Genomic DNA, 17,219 nt, shown 5'->3' on the forward strand with positions numbered 1-17,219 from the left:
CACATGCTTCTGCCCAACCATGAGGAGACCATGAAAATGCAATCCTACAATATGCAGCGAAGCACAGAGCCAGAAATACTTGGTGAACAGCACCAGTAACTACCACAATGGGTATTCAATAAATATTTGTAAAATAAAATAATGGATGAGCAGAAATCACCTTACAAGACAAGGTCATTAAGTCCACCTTTAACCCACAATGACATTTTTTCCCCCCGGGATAAGAAAGAGGTAAGTGAAAGCAGGACTAAATGATTGAGCACACAGCTCTCCACCTTCTCTGTCACCCTGGTTGGCACAGCCCTTAGGGACTCTGGCTGGCCCTCTTCTCTCTGTAAGAGTCCCACTTCTGGAAAAAGGTAGCTCAGTTGCCCTGAGCCTCTGTAAGTCATGTTTGAGTAGCGTGAGAGATGGCTCTGGTGTTGCGTGACAGTGGAATACTCACAATTATAGGGCAATCAGGAGCTGCTGAAACCAGCTCTGCTCTCCTTCAAGAGCAGATTTGAGATTAACCAGAGCTGGTTTCTTTCTCCCTGACTACCCAATTCAATGCTATCCCTATCAAGCTACCATTGACTTTCTCCACAGAATTAGAAAAAACTACTTTAAATTTCATATGGAACCAAAAAAGAGCCCACATAGCCAAGACAATCCTAAGCAAAAAGAACAAAGCTGGAGGCATCACACTACTTGATTTCAAACAATACTACAAAGCTACAGTAACCAAAACAGCATGTTACTGGTACAAAAACAGATATACAAACTGATGGAACAGAACAGAGGCCTCAGAAATAACACCACACATCTACAACCATCTGATCTTTGACAAACCTGACAAAAACAAGCAATGGGGAAAGGATTCCCTACTTAAAATGGTGTTGGGAAAACTGGCTAGCCATATGCAGAAAACTGAAACTGGACCCCTTCCTTACACATTTACACAAAAATTAACTCAAGCTGGATTGAAGACTTAAATGTAAAACCCAAAACCATAAAAAAATTAGAAGAAAACCTAGGCAATACCATTCAGGACATAAGCATGGGCAAAGACTTCATGACTAAAATGCCAAAAGCAAGGGCAACAAAAGCCAAAATTGACAAATGGGATCTAATTCAATGAAAGAGCTTCTGCACAGCAAAAGAAACTACCATCAGAGTGAACAGGCAACCTACAAAATGGGAGAAAATTTTTGCAATCTACCCATCTGACAAAGGGCTAACATCCAGAATCTACAAGGAACTCAAACCGAAATGCCTATCAATGATAGACTGGATAAAGAAAATGTGGCACATATACACCATGGAATACTGTGCAGCCATAAAAATGGGTGAGCTCATGTCCTTTGCAGGGACATGGATGCAGCTGGAAACCATCATTCTCAGCAAACTAACACAGGAACAGAAAACCAAACACCACATATTCTTGCTCATAAGTGGGAGCTGAACAATGAGAACACATGGACACAGGGAAGGGAACATCACACACTGGGGCCTGTCGGGGGTTGGGGGCCTAGAGGAGGGATAGCATTCGGAGAAATACCTAATGGGTATTGGGTTGATGGGTGCAGCAAACCACCATGGCACATGTATACCTATGTAACAAACATCCACATTCTGCACATGTATCCCAGAATTTAAAGTATAATTTTTTTTAAAAAGTTTCTTTTCTCTTTCTCACTGCTACGCCCTTCCATTCTAGATGATCTATTCTGGTTTGCCCTAGCTATTTCTCTGGTTTGGACAGAATAACCACTCTAGGATAAGGCAGAAGCCCAGATGCAGAATTGAAGGACTTACTCACTAGCAAGTGGAGTGCCAGCATTTGAATTGTCTAAGAGTGAGGCCTTCTTCAATTGTGTGCCCTAGAGCGCCCTATCTGAAACTTCCCAAAGCATAACTCCTCTGAATGGGGGCCTTGGGGTCTGTATTGTCACCCTGGTGATGCTGATGTAGCTTCACTCTAGTCCTGGCCCTGCTCCCCTGCCTCCTCCCACTGATGACTCCCTGTCCCACCAGGCCCATCTGTGGATGAGCTTTGAAATTCTTGCTTCCTCTCCTCCTTCAGTCACTGTTTTGATATTTTCAAAAACATCAAGGCTTTTTCTCAACTGTCCTTCAGATGGACCCTGCCACCTTTAAACAGGTCACAATGTCTTTCTCTTCCACCCAAGCAGAAATACCCAAGTTCTAGTTCATACAGAAATATCAGACTTGCAAAATTTGTTGACAGAGACCATTGAATCCACCACTTCTCCTATCAGAGAAAACTGAGGCCACAAAAGGTGAATATGCCACAGAAATGTGGAGGCAATTCAAGTCCAGGTCTCCTGACTCCTAGTCCAGGATCTTTTCCTGTTTTCATCCCACATGCCACACAAGTCATGTATTCACTGAATAGACAGGCTCGAAGAAAAGAAATTCCACCTGTGGACCACAGCTCTGGCCAGTGCCTATGGAGTTCCATCCTGCTCATGATCTTCTCTTCCTATCTGTCAGTGGACAACAACTTCAGCCCTTGTCTGTGGATTCAAGGTTGCCCATGACCTTCCCCATCCTGATTCCCTGCACTTTCTGACTTGCTTAGACAGCCCCCATAATCACATGAACCTCTTGTAATATCTCTCTCTCTCTCTGGAAATGTTGGAGGTTGGTGCTCCAGGTGGTGGTGATGAGAGAGCATGGATCTGGGGAGATGAAAAATTGAGAATCTGAAAGCTTTGTACATTGCCCTTGGTCCCATGCTATTTCCCCATTTGTCTTCATCTCTATCAATAATGTGTCCCTCATTATCATCTAGTCTCTACCCGTAGTAAGGTCCTCCTGCATCCACAATACCCCAGTCCCCTCAAACAAGTCCCCAGCCCCTTCAAGTTCAGTTTGTGTCATCCCGTTTGGGTTAGTTTAAGCCACCAGACACTCTGCTGTCATCCCACAGCCTGATGGGGCCCGACCATACACTCTTTCCATCCTACCTTCTGGAGAGAGGTTTTCTCAATGAAGAAATGAATAATTCAGAAGTCTAAGAAGAGAAAAGCTTTAAGGAATGAAAAATTAGGAAAATATTCGATCCAGTTAACTTATTCCAGATCCAGACCATTGACTGCATATTTATAGACAGTGAACAAACCCCGAGTGACCGTTGCCATTTTACCAAAAAAATGGATTAAAGTATATTTAAAATGAAAAGGAAAATTGTGTGGTCTCATATAGTAGTGAGCTGCCTTGATTAGCATATCACATTCTTTTTTTTTCAATAGTTTTGGGAGCAAGTGGTTTTGGTTGCATGGATAAGTTCTTTAGTGGGGATTTCTGAAATTTTGATGCACCCATCACCTACCCTCAAGGAGCTTATAGTCTAACTCAATCAAACCAACAATTCTAGTGCAGTCGCTGATGGCAGAAGAACAAGGTGTCCTTAGCATGGCATGAAAGGTTCTTTCTATGTACCCAACATACCTTTGGTCCTCATCTTTAGCCCCCTCCATAAGCCAGCCACTTGTTGTTCCTAGAATATCCCCAAAATAAGCCACAGCCCCTTTGCTCATGCTGTTCCCTATTTCTGAAATACCCTTCTGTATTAGTTGTTCTCACATTGCTATAAAGAACTACTTGAGACTGGGTAATTTATAAAGAAAAGAAGTTTAATTGACTCACAGTTCTGTAGGCTGTACAGGCAGAATGGCTGGGGAGGCCTCAGGAAACTTACAATCATTGTGGAAAGTGAAGGAGAAGCAGACACATCTTACATGGCCAGAGAAGGAGGAAGAGAGAGTAAAGGATGAGGTGCTAAACACTTTTAAACAACCAGATCTCTTGAGAACTTTTATCTTGAGGCAGCACTAGGGGGATGGTGCTAAACCATTAGAAACGACCCCCATAATCCAATCACCTCCCACCAGGACTTACCTCCAACACTGGGGATTATAATTCAACATGAGATTTGGGTGGGGACACAGAGCCAAACAATATCACATTCCTTCTTTAGTTATTTTACTCCAGCAGTCAGTCAATATATATTTATTGAGAATATTCTATGTGCCAGGCACTGTCCAACACTGAAGACACAATGGTGAGCAGAGACATTCATGAAACAAAGGACCACATAAATGCAAGTTTATGACTTTGATAAAGTGCTATGAAAGACCAGTACAAGGTGCTAAAGAGAGTACATACCAGAAGTCTGACTGAGTCTAAAGACTCAAGAAAGACTTCCTCAAGGAAGGCAGGTTCAGCTGGAATTTGGGAGAGGACAGTGAGCTCCAGACAAAGGCAAAGGCAAATTTTCTGTGTCAGGAGAGAATGTGGTGCCTCCAAGAGACTGGAAGCAGCAGAGCAGGACAGCAAAGAGAAGATGGTGGAACAGAGGCTGGGGCAATGAATGGGCCAGGACAAGCAGGGCCTTTAGTGCCATAGTAAAGATCAGTCTTTGCCCCCAGAAGAATGGAAACCATTTTTAATAAGCCACCTAAAGACATAATCAGCTCACCACCATCCTTTAAGACCCAGTTTAAATGTCCCTCTCCCTTCCCCAGTGCCCAAGGCAACCCTCGCACTGTATAGCCCCCTCTAGAAAAGCATGCACCATGTCATGGTACATGGTGAGGGTTAACTGTGTTTGGCTCAGTCAGTGGTAAGTTCTCAAGAGCAGACATCCTGTCCTCTTTATCTTTGTAGCCTCAGCTGCACACAGTGCCCAGAATATGGCAAGCGTTCCATAAAGTTTCGTTGAATCAATCAACTGACATGTGCAGATGCTGGTCTGTTTTCAATTTCCTCCCCTCTCTCTTCCTGAACATTCACGAAAGTTCCATCCCCAACCCCTCACCCCACTGCCAACAATCTCCCTGCCTCCCTTCTCTCCCCAACACCACCCATCCCCCATGTGGCTACCAGGTTTCCTTCCTAAACAGGTCAGAGCAGGCCACTCTACTCCTTACATAAGTCTTCACTGATTTCGCCATTGCTGGCAGGATCAAATTCAAATTCTTCAGGCTAATTATCCAATGCATTCATGACCCAATCCCAAACTTATCTTCTTGGCCTCATGTTTCATTGCACTCTTTCTTCCCTGTACTCTATGTTCCAACTGCAAAAAAGCTCTAGAATATTCCTCAAGTCAAACACCCACTCCCACCTCCATGTCTTTGCTTAGGCTGTGCTCTCAGTCTAGAATGCCCTTCCCTCATGCTTCCCTAATTAGAAAATTACTGGTACCTCAAGACACAGCTCAAACACCAACCCATCCCAAAACCTCTCCTCTCATTCCCCAAATCCAGAATTCATGGCTTCTGTTTGTATAGGTATATTTATTCCTAGCACCTTTCCTAGGTGTGTAAATGGCACATCATAGTTCTCAAATTAAACAAAAGCAAAAAAAAAAGCCCCATTCTGTCCCTGCGCTGCAGTCTCCCTGCACCAGCCACCATGGCAGCAACAAAGAGTGGGAGAAATGGGAAAGCAGCTTTCTCCTCCCACGCGGGAGCGTGCATTCCCAGGAAGAAAGGGAACACAAGGCTTCCCTTGTTACAATATACAGACAAAAAAATGACCCAAGTTGTATTCTAGGAAATTATCTCTAAGTCTACAAAGAACCATCCATTGTTTCTAGACTATTTTTCTAGCTCAGAGATAAAATATGAAGTTTATAATTTACATACTATAAATTAAAATGCCCCCCCCAAAATTGCTCATTTTGTAAAGCAGTTTTTTACTTTGTTTAAAAACCAGTTACTCTGGGAGCCTTTCAAGTTTATATGTAAAGACTTAAGCTTATAAAATACTCAGCTGACTATGGACTATGAGAACAAATCCCCACAGTCAGTGGTGTCAATATCAAATACACAAGACATTTTTCATCTGCTTTAATTAAGACACAAAGGAGCAGCAAAAAAATATTAATCATGCAGTTGATTAAAAATAACTTCCTAAACATCTGCTCTTGGTAAATAATAGCTATCAAATACTTTAAATCAATGTTTAATGACTGGCATAAGTGTAAACCCTTTGTGACTCACATAAAATAAGTCACTCCATGTGCAATCTTCTTAGATACCCCCTTTTCACCTACTGGTCTTTTCTTTATTCTCCAAGACTGGCTTTCATCAATCATTCCAAGTCTTCTATACCTGTTTGCATACAGTGCAGGCTGGACCTCGGACAAAGTGCTCTGCACTCCTGGAATTCACAGTCTGACTCAGACACATACATGCAGAGCATACAGACATCAAAGTGATCCCACTCGTATGGTAAATACAATACAAGCAAAATCAGTTTTCTTCGTTTTTCCATCAGCTTGTGCTAGGGGCAGCTCCATTGAGGTTTACTCTGTCTTCATGACCATCCTGAGAGGTAAGCAAGCCAGGGATGCCTATGTCCATTTGATTAGTGACCACACTGAGGGCAGGGAGGCTAAATGGTTTGTCCAAGCTGACACTGGTCAGTAAGTGACAGACCAAAAATGAAATCTAGTTCTTCTGAATGCACACCTAGAACTCTCTCCCTCCTGTGGGAAGAACAGTGGTAGATTGATAAGGTCAATGCTCCCGGGACTGAGAGGTGAGTCAAGGACTAGGTTTTAGAAGAAGGAGGCAGGGAGAGATTGAAGGAACTCTACCAGCTTGGCTGGCTGGGATGGAAGCAGCTGACAAACCTAGTGTACGGGCCATGGTTTGTAGTGAAGGAAATTTTCAGGACACTTTTAAATTATGTATGGGAGAGCTGAGTTGATACATGGCAAGATGAGAAAAGAGGGGAATGAAGCTGCAAGGCCTTGACTTTTAATCTATTTTCCACTTAATCTCAAAAGACACATCCAGGACAGAAAATCCTAAATGCCCCTTCAGCATCCCTCTGTTTTCCTGCCAGAACAGGAGCAAAGTTCCTAGGGCCTGGGGCGGCATCAGCAATCCCTGGAATCAACAATGAACTCTGCCAGTCCCGTCTCTGTTCTCTGCCCGTCTGTGAATCACAGTTACAAGGCAGCTGTCACAGTAACTTGGCTAATTAAATTAGAGCCCACTGAATGCTTTATTGACCTGACGCTCATTCCAGTGAGCAGGCCCACTTTGAAGGTGACTAAATTCAAGGCTGTTAGTTCACAGATTAAACAACATGGACAAAAACAATAAGGGGCCATCGGAAAAGTCTCTTCAATGTAAACACAGTGTCTAAAGCACAGCTGCCAGAGTGTGTGACCTATAGGAGATTTACTTGGTATTATGGGTTGAATTGTGCCCCTCAAAATTAATATGTCAGCGTTCTCAATCCAGTATCTCAGAGTGTGAACTTATTTGGAGGTAGGGACTTTACAGAGGTAAACAAGTTTAAAAAAAAGGTCATGAGGATGGGCCCAAATCCAATGTGACCAGTATTCTCAGAACAACGGGAAATCTGGACAGAGAGACACAGACAGGGGGAAGGCCACGTGAACAGACACACAGAGAAGATGAACATCTACCAGCCAAAAATGAGAGGCCTGGAGCAGAGCCTTCCCTTTGAGCCCTCACAGGGAACCCATCCTTCAGAGACCTTGTTTTGAACTTGTAGCCTCCAGAACTGTAAGACAATACATTTCTGTTGTTTATGCCACCCACTTTATGGTATTTTGTTACAGCAGCCTAGCAAAGCAACATCTGGAGATGTGTAAAAGGCAGAAAGAGCCCTGGATAAAGAGGACTTTTTGTGAGAACAACGAAAAGAGCATTAGTTCTAGAAGCAAACAAACCTGGGTTGAGACCCTGACCTTGCTATTACCCACAGTGTCCTCAGCCAAGACACCTAACCTGTCTGTGCCTTGATTTCTCCTCTGTAAAATAGAGATGATAACATTTTCCTCACAGGGGTGTTAGAATAAAATGTGAAAACCTACAGTCTTTGGCTTATGTAGATCCAGGTCCCATAAGGCCCCTCACAACCAGTTATAGTCACCACTGTAAATTCTGACCACCTACCAAATACTGACAATAATGAACATGAGTCACTTTTGTAAAATAACTACAAAACGCACGCTGGCCTGAGGCTGCCATGCCCTCTAGGGGATTCTGTACATGTTACGATGAACGCTACCATTCTCAGTTCTTTCTGCTCCACTTAATTTATCACTTGCTCTGTCTCTCTGACTGAAGACCTCAGTTTTATGCTGAGAAGTCCCTCTTCACCATTTCTCCTGCCAAACTTGGGCCAGGAGGGGATGGTCCATTCAGCAGCCCTCAGGGCCTGCCTCTCACTACCTCACTCTCATGCTCACTCTTGTAGACAGCCATATAGACTTTGAGACAAAAACTGCACTTCTGTCTTTTTGCACTGCCTGGTTTTAAAAAAAAAAAAAAGGTTGTTACTTAAGCTCTCCTATTTGCACTCAAAAATGGTAATAATCCTAATAAAACCAAATGGAAAATACCTCCCATGACAATAAAGCTCTATTTTGTCCAGAATTGTGGGGAAATTGGCTATTTTGGTTAACTGCCCACTCCACTTAGAAGTTACCCTATCGGAACTGAAGCCTAACTTTTAAAGAATTAGAATGTAAATCAAATACACCGAATGCCAAGAGGCTGGGATGGCTGGGTCTTTACTTGGTTCTTTAATGGTCTTGCAGAAATTGATGGTGTTTTGGGGACGCTGTCAGGGCCTCAGTTATTGCTGAAGTGTTCTAATAACAAAAACTGGAGGTGATTTGTGCCTCCTGGTGGTATGAATTCTTTAAAACACAGGTTTTTAAATAGATATGCAAATATAAATATCCGTACAGCCAAGGGAAGCTCTCCTGGAACCCAAAATCAAATCCTTCTCATGTTGGAGCTCTCGTGGGTTACTTTCAAGGATGCCCCAGCTCACACCACAAAGGGACCCCCGTTCTTTTCTCTTTATTCGGGCTGCATTGCCACACATTGTATGGAGTGACCTCAAATCAGCCCATATTTATTAAGCTACTCTTCCCAGCTCTACAACAAGAGAAGCATTAGACGTTATTCCTGCCTTCCAAGGAGCTCCAATTTAGTTGGAGAACTGCCTATGTTATTAAATTCTGCATTGTGTGCGCTGAGCTTTAAGTGCTGAACAGAGTTGACTTTTATGATCCCTACCCTGTGCTGCGTGTTTTACATAGATTACCTCACTTAATCAGCTCATATTCTGAGTCATATTATTATCCTCACTTTACAAATGAAGATTCTGAGTCTTGACAGAGAATATGTACCTGGCCAAAGGTCACAGAGCTAAGTAAATGTCGACTTAGGTATGAAACCCCAGTCAGCACGACCCCATAGCCCGCTTCACCCCCCTAACACTGCCTCTTTCACCTGTCTGCTTATCTAAGTCCTGTAGAGCAGGTAGCCACAGCAAAAATCCTACAAAGGATCAGAACAAGCTCCTTTGTGCCTTTTTTCCCCTTCCTTTTTTGATCCCCACATATTCCGCCCACAGCTCCTAACAATCTCTCCCAAGATTAGATTTTAAAAAAACAGAGAACTAAGAATAAGGGCTTCTCAGGAGCCCTTTTCTTATACTCTGAAGCAAACTTCATCGCAAATTTAAAAAGAAGGTGTTTGCTATCTTTGCTTCATTGGAAGAATAACATTTTCTCTCAATGAGACCATAAGTTTGTCTTTATTTAAAAAAAAAAAAAAAAAAAAAAAAAACGCTGTCATATAGGTCTGCTTCTCCTCCTAAATGAACTATTCTTTCCTTCTTACTCCTTTGCTGGCAGAAATTAGTTAAAAAAAAAAAAAAAGCCAAATAAAAACTAAGAATCTATTGAGTTCTCAGGGATCCCAAGTTAATTTCTCACAAGTTCATAAAGTGAACATTAAACAACCAGGCACTTGGGGTGATTAGAAACAAACAAAAAAAAAGAATCAGAACTAATACTTCCATATGCATGTACTGCGGCACCACCCAGCCAGCTAGAAGAGGTGGCTGATATTTTTCTTAAATTAACAAAAAATTGACATAGAGGATTTCAGTTCTCCACAGTTAGCTAGAGGTCCCACTCTGCTAAAAATCAGAATGTCCAATGTGATTTTTAATTGCCTTGCTAATAACCACCTTTCAGAAAATCGAAGGAGAGGGAATTTTTTATCCAAAATATCAGTTAGCAAAATATTGCAAATTTTACAATAGGTGAGGAAGACATGATGTGGCGTAGGCATAGGCCCTGGCTTTAGAAAACCACGTTTCAAAGAGCACAGAAAAATGCCAAGAATAATCTCACGGTCATAGAAAAACATCGTACTATGGATGAAAAGGGGAGTGAGGAGGGAGGTTTTCAAATGGAAAATATGACCATAAAATAAAATATGATGATACAATAAAAAGCAGAAGTGCAGCTGCAGGTGGAAACCAGCAATAAATTCTATAACATTCTATGACAATATAAACAAGACAACAAACAGTCCCTTCGTAAGCAAAACTATAAGAATAGCCTGAACGTGGAAAATTAATAACAGGAAAATCAAAGGCCAGAAAAGCATTATTTCAAGGAATTTGGGGTGGGAGAAGGGAGTATGGTCAGTGAAAGAAGAGGAACAAGAAAGAGATTATGCCTGAAGTTGATGACTTGATGTTAAAAAAAAAAAAAAGGAGATGCCAGAGGCCTGGTAGAGTGGCTCACTGCCTGTTATCCCAGCACTTTGGGAGGCTGAGGTGGGAAGATTGCTTGAAGCCAGGACTTCAAGACCAGCTGGGCAACAAAGCAAGACCCCAGTTCTACCAAAAAAAAAAAAAAAGTTTTAAATTAAATAAAAAAGTTTTAATGACAGAAAGCTGAAGGGCTCAAGCAGTATTTTCCTTTTATATTCTCTATAGAGAATGACCTTCAACTTGAAAAGGCTAGAACAAATGTAGTTGAGAGGAAAATGAAGCCTAACATAAATGAAAAGATAGGAAAAGAAGCTGGGCACGGTGGCTCACACCTGTAATCGCAGCACTTTGGGAGGCCGAGACGAGCAGATCACGAGGTCAGGAGTTCGAGATCAGCCTGACCAACATGGTGAAACCCTGTCGCTACTAAAAATACAAAACTGAGCTGGGCATGGTGGTGCATGCCTGTAATCCCAGCTACTCAAAAGGCTGAAGGAGGAGAATTGCTTGAACCCGGCAGGCAGAGGTTGCAGTGACCTGAGATCGTGCCACTGCACTCTATCCTGGGGGACAGAGCAAGACTCCGTCTCAAAATAAATAAATAAATAAATAAAATAGGAAAAGAGAACCTAGGTTTTCAGTGAGTTCACAATACCAGACCCAGAGAAATTATATCCTATGGGACTTACAAATAAAAGAAACTGCAAATGCAATAACAAAACCATGTTACATAGTCCTTGAGATGAGCAAATACTCTAATTTTCAAAAAGGGGGCAAAAGATCTACTGTGACTTCAGACCAATGCAACTGAAGCCAATTTTACAAACGATCTTAGAACAGACTGCTACATAAATAGTTGGTAAGCAAAAGTTCTAATTTTTTTAGTTTTAAGCAATAATGTAGATACAGATATGGCAAACTAGACTGTGTTTAGGAACAGAACTTAGTATTGAAATTAAATGAAATTTATAATAGTGAATGACACACTTAATGTTATACATAATTTTTATCATCCTGCATGGTAATCAAGCATAAATGGAACCCTTCATGCAAATAGAAACGATTCATATTCTTTTAAAGCATCATTTCTAAAGCAGGGAATGGGGAATGGGAAACAGAAGCCAGCCAGTGGCTGCTCCACTACCGACCATTCCACTCAGACAGATCTTAGGGAAGGGGTAGCTCTGCCTTAAACCAAGCCAGTCCCAGACTCCAGCCGCCATCAAGTCCTAGGACTCAGTAGGTGAAGCTGGGTAACCATGCCTTCTGGGATTCTCTGTGAAAGTAACCCCAGATAAAGTGGTTCTAAGAGCACAAGGGATATACTCTCTGATCAAACAATCAGTAAGAGGAAAGCCTCCCATGCAGATTTTGAACACCCAGAAGCTATGGGATTGGGTTAGGTAGAGCAAGTGGCTGAGGCCGAGGAAAGGAGCAGACAAAGGGGAAGTGGAGGCATGAGTCAGCTGTCAGCTGCTTTGGGGGTGTCTGTTATTTAATACTGAATGTTCAGGGAATGGGAGTGGAGTGGAGATACTAGGATGAGCCTGAGTGGAGAAGTGCGGTTGGGGGCAAGAGGAGGAAGGAAGACAGCTCCTGGGAGCAGAGGCAAGGGGGAATGACAAGAGCTGAAAGCTGAAAGAAGGATGCCACAAGAGAAAACTGCACAGGAAACAACATTCAGACTATGGAATGAGTCCTGAGTTTCAAATACACTGCCTGGCCTTTGCTTCAACAATCTGCTGTGTTTGTGGGTTCAGGGGAAGGGAGGTAGGATAAGCATGATGAAGCATGACTGGCCACGTGATAATAATTGTTGAAGCTGAGTAATGGGTACACGGGTTCACCATACTATTCTACTTTTATGTTTCCATTTTTTAGTGTTTTTTTTTTTTTTCCTAAGCTACTAAGGGTTTACCATTTAACTCGGAGTTTAAAAACAAAACAAAACAAAACATAAATTCTTACACTGGTCTGTAAGGCCTGACACAATCTTGCTCCTCTCTTCCTGTTACTGCTCTAGCATCCTTGCTGCCTACCTGCTCCCTCACTCTCTGCTATTCCCTGAGCTCATCAGACATGCTCCTCTCACCCCAGGCTTTGCAAGAATTGGTCTCTCTCCCTAGCATTGTCTCCACCCAGACATCCACACAGCTTACTCACCTTCTTAAGGAGATGCACTCTGCCCCGCCTATGGAGAACTGCAGCTCGCCCCTTTGCTCCACCTTCTCTGGAACTCCTAATCCTCATCACTGTATGCTTACTTTTTCCTAGCGCTTATCATCTTCAAACGTATATATATATATACACACACACACACACATATATATACACATATATATATACACACACATATATATATATACACATATATATATTTCATGTTTATCTTTCATCACTGGAATTTAAATTACCAGAGGGACAGGAAATTTTTGTTTTGAGGTTTTGTTTTGGTTTTTTTGGTTGTAGTTCAGTGACTAGAATGCCTGGCACTCAATAAATGTAAGTAGAATGAATGCAGAAAGTTTAAGAACAACTTAGAAGCCTGTGGCAAGGGAGGGTGTAGGTGTCTTTGGCCTTGTCTTCTTCAATAGCTAGAGTAGCTAAGACCCAACTACTCCCACCCTACTCTCGTGAGCTAAACAAAAAAACTAGGGCACCCAATTTCTGAAGAGGAGTGAAAAACTTATACATAGCTCATCAGAATTATTGCCCTCCTCCCCAGCTTCTAGGCAGAGATTTCATAACTTGATTTTGAGACATCTAAGGCTATTTCCAGCTATAGCTTGTGATTATCACAAAATTCTTAACCAAGCTCTTCATGATAAAGTGAGGAATTTCTGTCTCAACTATTAAACAATTGGAAAATTTCTCAAAACCAGAACTTTGTAGTTTTTTGGAAATTTTAGGCTTTGGCAAAATGCCTATTTTTAAGAGAAACTTATCACATAACAAATGTTTAAAATTGGTTTTGTGATTAGGGAGAATGTGGGCATCAAAACCCAATTTAGAACTACCTGGTGCCAAGACTTTTTGTACATGAGACAATTTCCAATAGGCTTATCCCTCCCTGCATTGACAGCTATGTCCCATGGCTAAGAAGTTACTCCTACACATCTCCACAAACCAGCTATGGAGTTGAACAAATTACTTCCTTGAGCTGGTTTTCTTATCACAAAAATATCGTGTGTGTGTGTGTGTGTGCACGCACACATCCTCACATATTTGTGTGTACCATTCTACTTTCAGAAGACGGACAAAATCTTGGGAAATCAGATAAACAATAAAATAAAACCCACCCCCAAAAAGCTGGGAATCATTGCCTTAAGTGACAGCATAAGTATTTGCAAGCATGAGAAAAGGATTATCCAAAACTCCTTTAACAGTGTTATTAATGAAAGAAAATACTGTTTGATCTATTCACAAGTGATTGCTGAGCAATGTGCTGCAGCATATAGTACAGATGTTGTTCAGAGTATGGATGACCTTTCCGGAGCTGACCAAGGTCAGAATATAAGCTCAGGGTAAAACAGTCAGGTTTCTCTGGCTTGCATTTCCACAGATCAGGTCTAGATGCCTTGTGAGGCTCCCAGGCTGAGGTAAGAGTGCCATCTGGAGGATCTCCATTTCAGAGAGAAATGCATTTGCAAAACTGACCATAAAACAGGTCACCAAGTCGGGATCCACATAGAAACAGGAACCATTATCAAATAATTGCATGGATTTACACTGTTTGCACACTTGCCCTTTTAATAAAAACTTTCCTTTGGGAAACCTTTCTTGAATTTCATCTCTCAAAGTCATTTATATAGTTCTTGTTGCTCTTTAGGAAGGAGGTTTCTTCTACTTGGCCCATAGATCCACTGAGTCAAGCCCCTTACAGTTCCCCTTCTCCCATAATCTACACACTTTTCCTAAAAAAAGAAAGTGTGATTCCCAGGTGGGACAGGTACCCTCAAGATCCCAGGGAACTCTCAGGTTCCCCATCAGAACAGGTACCCTCAAGGGTCATGTAACAGTTGCCATGCCAACTTCCACATGCTCAATTAGATGATTCATCTCTAACCAGAATGAACATGGACTTAACCATCAGCTATCAATTGCCTTGACCAGGGAAGAGGATAGGGTCTGCCTACTCCACGTGCCATAATACATTACTTTTAATGGCAAAAATTGCAATTACTTTTGCACCAACCTAGTATAAACTATTCATTAGGTGAAACAGTCCCGAGGGACTGCATCTGCATAGGCTAAGAAGAGCTGCAATGCAGTTTTCTGTGTTACTGTGAGGAAGGAGTGAAAAGCATGGTTTTCAGTTACAAGAGATCCTACCTCCAAATTGCTGTACCTGTCAGGAATAGCTTCTATGAAGAAAAGAAATCTGCTGTTCTGTGTAATAGCCCTGTGATGCATTTATTTCAGTTCTACCCTTAGTTCCCCATTCTCTCAATTGCTGAGAAAAGTAATGCTACCTGAAATTACATGAATTTTCAAAAATGGGTATTTTCTTCACCTGCGAAAATGGGCCCTTCCTCCTCTCTTACAAAGCCAACTTCTTTGTTCCTCAAAAAAACAAAGCTGATTCAGACAATTCTTTTCTGCGTTCTCATAATAGGACATGCAGAATATAGATAAATAGCTTCTTGTTAACCACAGCTGAATTATTTCACAAAAAGAAAACCAGTCTTCTTTCTTAATAGTTCTTGTATGACCCTTAAACAGGAAAAAGAAAGACTAGGCAACCAGAATGACATGATTAAAGGGGCCGAGCCAGAACTAAGAAAAAGGTTAAGGGCAGGAGGAAGAACAGTTTGTTCCATGTCTGCAAGGAAATGGAGGACCTTCTGCCTGCAAGGCTGAGGACTAAGGAAGCACACCCACTGGATTAGCAATTTTTTTTTTTTTTTTTTTGGAGACAGGGTCTTATTCTGTTGCCCAGGCTGGAGTGCAGTGGTGCAATCTCTGCTCACTGCAACCTCCACCTCCCGGGTTCAAGCAATTCCTCTGCCTGAGCCTCCCGAGTAGCTGGGACTACAGGTGCCCACCACCATGCCCGGCTAATTTTTGTATTTTCACTAGAGATGGGGTTTCACTATGTTGGCCAGGTTTGTATTAGCAACTTTCTTCAGACAGCACCTACCTCAAAAGGACCTAAAGGTCATACCCCTTATCCTCTTTTCAGAATAAGAAATTGTATTTCAGTATGAAGAGATACAATCCAGAGTCCTAGACAGGTTCAGAATAACTTTAACATAATATATTCCTCCAATGGCTGCAAGGAGTTAAAAACACAAAAAGCTGAGTTGAAGGATTACCTATGTCCACCAAATAAAGGATTAGGCTATAAAGACCAGAGTCAGCATGTCATGGCACATACATTCCAAAGGAACATTGGCAATTTAAGACCTTTGCCATTTGACAAGATAAAGAAACAGTGTTGAGAAGGAGGAAAAGTCCAACCAAGAAAATAAAATTTAGTTGAAATAGCAAAAAGTGCCAAAAATGTGTGCTTAAACAAAGTCCTAGGAGTCCCAAGAATTCTGAGAAATTATCAGGTAGTATTATGATGAATGAAGATGACCAGTCAGTGAGTCCTGTGTGACGGTCATATACCTCAATAAAAAGGATGGCATAGAATGTAAGAAATCTCGTTGGTCTCTTTTGTCAAAGCTCCCATGTTATTAAAGACACTCACCCTTAATTGTAAAAAGCAATATTTATTGGAAAGAAATATTACAGGAAGTCTCCTTAATTCCTGTAAGGCCAAATATGGTGCCCCATTCCTCCCTTCCCCTCCTCCACACCCCTAAAATATCTCCGATTTGCTCAGAAATTCTCTACCCTGACTCCTGGAATCTCCCAATTCCTCGCTCCAAAGCTAGGGCCTGCATTTACAATGTATATAGCTCCCAGAGGGCTCTGGAAGCAGCATGAAATAATGCTGCCTGACAGTTTGTTAGCTAATCAAAGGAAGATGGCTAGAAAGTCAATGAATTGAGGTGCTTTACTTGACAATTTATCTTAATAAACAGTTCTTAAACAAAGCCTCATACAGGCCAGGAGGTAAGACGTTCTTCTGTAAAGTCAAACTTCCAAGATGTACTGGTTCACCAAAACCAATGGGCGATTCAAAGAAGTCCTTAAGGGAGTAATTATGCCAAGGGAAGAATCCACATATTCAAGACATAGCTTTCTTAAGAAGATGGAGCTATTTAATTTTAGCAAGGGCAGCTGCTCTTCTTTCTGTGTTCTGAAACAAGGCACGAATTAAAGCTTTTACTTCACTGGAAGAGAACGCAGCTGCCAGGGGTCCTTTTCCATCTGCCCACCTGCAAAACGAAAGATAGAGTTCCATTTCCTATTAGGTCTCTGAAGTATAAGCAAGACTTAAAAATTGCCTGTTTGATCCAAATGCTTATTTGCTTGAAATGGAAATAAAACAAATCCTGGGCATCTTTCCTCTTCTTTATAGAACTGCCCCTCAATGTGTCTGACCTCTTTGCTCACCCACTACAACTGGTTATCAGCACAGCCAGATGAAGAGACCAAGTGAGGAATACGAGACTATTCTCCCTTATTCTATACCAAGGCCTCTTTGAACTAATAATGATGACCATACTCTCATGCCTTAGGCTTTATAA

At 41.8% G+C, this 17,219-nt stretch overlaps 1 protein-coding gene across 3 annotated transcripts in view; it reads right to left on the bottom strand.

The window, feature by feature from the left end:
- Positions 1-3,251: 3,251 nt before the first annotated feature.
- ZW10 (zw10 kinetochore protein) overlaps positions 3,252-17,219 on the bottom strand; it is a 53,706-nt gene continuing 39,738 nt past the window's right edge. For 2 of the 3 annotated variants that reach the window (XM_508761.7, XM_009424206.4), the window contains one exon: positions 16,280-16,907. In XM_508761.7, coding sequence (XP_508761.2) covers positions 16,787-16,907 — 121 coding nt within the window. In that variant the 3' untranslated portion in view covers positions 16,280-16,786. Of the gene's footprint in view, positions 3,742-16,279; positions 16,908-17,219 lie in introns of those variants that run through there. The other variant, XM_054662698.2, reaches the window with a different exon arrangement.

Source organism: Pan troglodytes, chromosome 9 (assembly GCF_028858775.2).
Source record: "Pan troglodytes isolate AG18354 chromosome 9, NHGRI_mPanTro3-v2.0_pri, whole genome shotgun sequence".
NCBI classification, from domain to species: domain Eukaryota; kingdom Metazoa; phylum Chordata; class Mammalia; order Primates; family Hominidae; genus Pan; species Pan troglodytes.